This window comes from Asterias rubens, chromosome 8 (assembly GCF_902459465.1).
Source record: "Asterias rubens chromosome 8, eAstRub1.3, whole genome shotgun sequence".
Taxonomy (NCBI): Eukaryota; Metazoa; Echinodermata; class Asteroidea; order Forcipulatida; family Asteriidae; genus Asterias; species Asterias rubens.
The window spans coordinates 17524444-17528008 of record NC_047069.1 but is presented as its reverse complement, the minus strand read 5'-3'; the positions used below and the strand labels follow the sequence as shown (position 1 = coordinate 17528008).

The window sequence follows — 3565 nt, the reverse complement described above, 5'->3', positions numbered from 1 at the left end:
GGAACATATAAGTGAAGAGCTTAATAATAATAATAATAATAATAATAATAATAATAATAAATAAACTACATTTATATAGCGCATAATATGAATAAACATCTCTAAGCGCTTTACCATACAACAAACAACAATTACAACAGAAATATAAACATAGTTAACAGAAAAAATACACATACTTATACAAAATATGGAATTGAATCATTACCCCTATGTAAGGGGGGAAAACAAGACAAAATTAGTTCTTAAATAGTTGGGTTTTTAGAAGTTTCTTGAAAGTGTCCAGGGTTGGTGCAGCACGGATGTTGGATGGGAGTTGATTCCACAGGGTTGGTGCTGAAATACTGAAGGCGCGTTGACCATAGTGTTGTGTGTGTGCTCTTGGGACTTGGAGAAGTTTCTGGGACTGGGATCGTAGGGAGCGGGATGGGGCGTATGGGTGGAAGAGTGCAGAGATATACTGTGGTGCCATGCCGTGGAGTGCTTTGAAGGTTAGGAGTAGTACTTTGAATTGTGTCCGCTTGTTTATGGGAAGCCAGTGTAGACTGGATAGTATGGATGTGGTGGAGGTCCGGGAAGTAGCTCGTTCAGTTATTCTTGCTGCGATGTTCTGGATGCGTTGCAACTTATTGATGTCGTTTGCCGGGAGGTTCGCAAGAAGGGCGTTGCAGGTGTCTAATCTAGAAGTGACGAACGCATGTATGAGAGTGAGTGTGGTTTTTCGGTCAAGGCAGTTCCGGATGTGACCGATTTTCCGTATTGATGACATTTGCTATGTGGGATTTCATGCTAGCGTGTTCATCGAAGATTACCCCAAGGTTTCTGGCTTCGGTCTTGGCAGCGGTTACAGACTCACCAACAGTAATGGAGGCACGTGTTGACGGCGTGGTAAGGAATTTGGAAGAGAGGTGCAGGACTTCAGGTTTTGTTCTCATTTATCTTTAGTTTGTTCTGAGCAGACCAGGATCTGATGTCTCTGTTGCACGCGTTTACGCTGGTAACTGAGGTGGCACGTTCGGATGGTTTGGAAGTGACGTAGACTTGCGTATCGTGGGCGTAGATCATGGATTTCAATTGATGAGCCGCAATGATGTCATGAATAGGTGAGGTATATAGTGTAAACAGCAGTGGGCCAATCACGGACCCCTGCGGTACACTGCATGTATCGCTTTGAAGTTGACTGGAAGTGAACTCTTTGACTTTCAAAGCATGGCTTCTTCCAGACAAGTATGACCTTATCCATTGGAGGACAGTTCCCGATACTCCAAAGCGATCCTGGAGACGTTGGATCAGTATGCCATGGTCCACGGTGTCAAACGCCGCTGTAAAATCCAGGAGGACGAGGATCACCTCTTCATGTGCATCCAACGCACGAAGACACTCGTTGTGGACATGGAGAAGGGCTGCCTCGACGCTGTAGTTTCTCCGATATGCTGATTGCGTTGGCGACTGTAGATTATTGTCTTCTAGGTATGATTGAAGTTGCGAGATTACCGACTTCTCAATTACCTTTGAGAGAAAGGGGATGTTTGAGATAGGCCGAAAGTTCTGAAACTCTGCCGCAGACAAACCGGGTTTTTTTAGCTTGGGTACTATTAGAGCTTCCTTGAGGGATGATGGAACTTCACCTGTTTGCAGGCTTAAATTGACGAGCTTTGTGATGGCAGGAGCTAGTATTGCTTCAATAGTCTAGTGGGGAGTGGATCAAGATCACAAGATGACGCTGACGCTGCTTCACAATGGACAGGACTTGATCCTCAGCAACCGTGTCAAAGTTTAATTATAGCCTGAAATTTAATTACAAATTGTAAAAAACACATACATAGTTCAGTTTTGTTTTTTGGTTAATTTGTAAGCCAAAAACCTTAAACTTCCTTACGTTTCGAGATTGTTTGGAAAGTTGTTCTGCTTGACAGCATTTTAAAAATTGCCATCTCTGCCATTTGCTTTTAGGTTGAAGGATTTCATGCTAAGCTCGAGCAAATCTTTGTTCTTTGAGTTTGTTGTAGTTAACACTTCACGCTGTTTGTTTTTTACTCCACTTCACGCTGTTTGTTTTTTACAATAACAAATCGTACATTTGCTGTCATTTCACTACCAGACCCGCAACCTGATTAGACTCATCAATCGGTATGGCAATGTTGTCGCGCTGGGTTTGACTCTTGCCTGACATTCTCGCAAGATTAAGACAAAATAGACAAGATTTTACAAGCGACCTTGGACAGTGCAACAGTTGTTGTTCCTTTACACGAGGTACATTTTGTAAATTTTACAACCACGTTTCAGTTAAGCAAAGGACCCTTGCTAAATTGCTCTCGTGTGAAAGGGGTTTTAGTTAAATATCGTAGCTTCTAAACAATGTATGTACCTGTTTTAGTCAATGTTTTTTTTGTCCGGGCATACCTGCAACAAGCTCTGGCTAGCTATGTCAACATTTCCAATTATTCCCTTGTAGTTGTATTTGTTTGTTGTTATGATGATTCTCTTTTGGAATGGAAATAAATGTATATAAATGAAATGAGATGAATGGATGCAGTGGGAGGTTCTTCAGTTGCAGTTTGACTGAAAGGATTTGCGTTGAGATCAAATCAAAATGGCCGCCCACTTGCGTGACGTACAGCAACTGCTTTCTATTGAGATGACTCTGTTGTTTGCAAGTTATGGTTCTCAACCTGGGAATCCTCACTGGGATAAGATGATTCGATCACTAGAGATAAGGAACACCCCATTTGGGAATAGTTCTGATGATTACATGGTAATGAAGTGAGTTTCTTGTCTCAACCAAGGCTTTCCTCATTTTGATCATGTTCCCAATTGGGAACGCAGATGCCCAATTGCTGTCACTTGGACAATGATTCTTTTATGGGGAGATTGCCTGGTTCACGCAGCGATATCTCGATTTGGGAGTATCAATATCCTAATGAAGAGAAGTAGCTTTTCAATTCGTTCGAAGGTATACCCTGATTTGGTAGGCCAGAGTGTGGATGACGTCACTGTATAAACAAGCTGTAGGCGTTTTCTTTCAGGAAAGGGAATTAATCCCTTCAGCTCATCACTTTAACAACTGACTTCAAAAGATTCATCTGTGAAATTGAAATTCGGTTTCTATAAAAGACCAGGCAGTGTTAATGAAAGTTTACCCTCACAGCGATACCACTTTATATTTTGTAATTACCACTCTTGGTGTCGGAAATACAAGCTAGCGCCGTGCATTTCTCATTATAAGTGTTTGTTCATAGAATGCACTCGGGTGGCCTGAAGGAAAGTTGACAAAGATTCTACAATGCCCCAGAGCTACAATGTCAAGCGCGAAATGGTGTTCAGAATGCGTTGTAATTGAATCACTGTTTGAAAAATCTGCAATTAATTGGCATAATGCCTGTGCAAAACGATACTTAGTTCGTTGAGGGTCTGACACAAAACTACACGTAGGCCCTATTAAGAACGACTGCTTTAGCAATGTTTTATTATAATAATGTTAGTTTTTGGTACATATTTATAAAGCTGTTGATACCACATCGGAAGCCTGGTCCGCCTTGTTTTTATAATTGTATAAAATGACATTATT

At 41.4% G+C, this 3565-nt stretch overlaps 1 protein-coding gene across 1 annotated transcript; it reads right to left on the bottom strand.

Moving 5' to 3' along the window:
- Positions 1–235: 235 nt before the first annotated feature.
- LOC117294030 lies at positions 236–766 on the bottom strand. Its single transcript, XM_033776543.1, has one exon. It carries the CDS (start codon positions 764–766, stop codon positions 236–238), a length of 531 nt encoding a protein of 176 aa, XP_033632434.1.
- Positions 767–3565: the final 2799 nt, after the last annotated feature.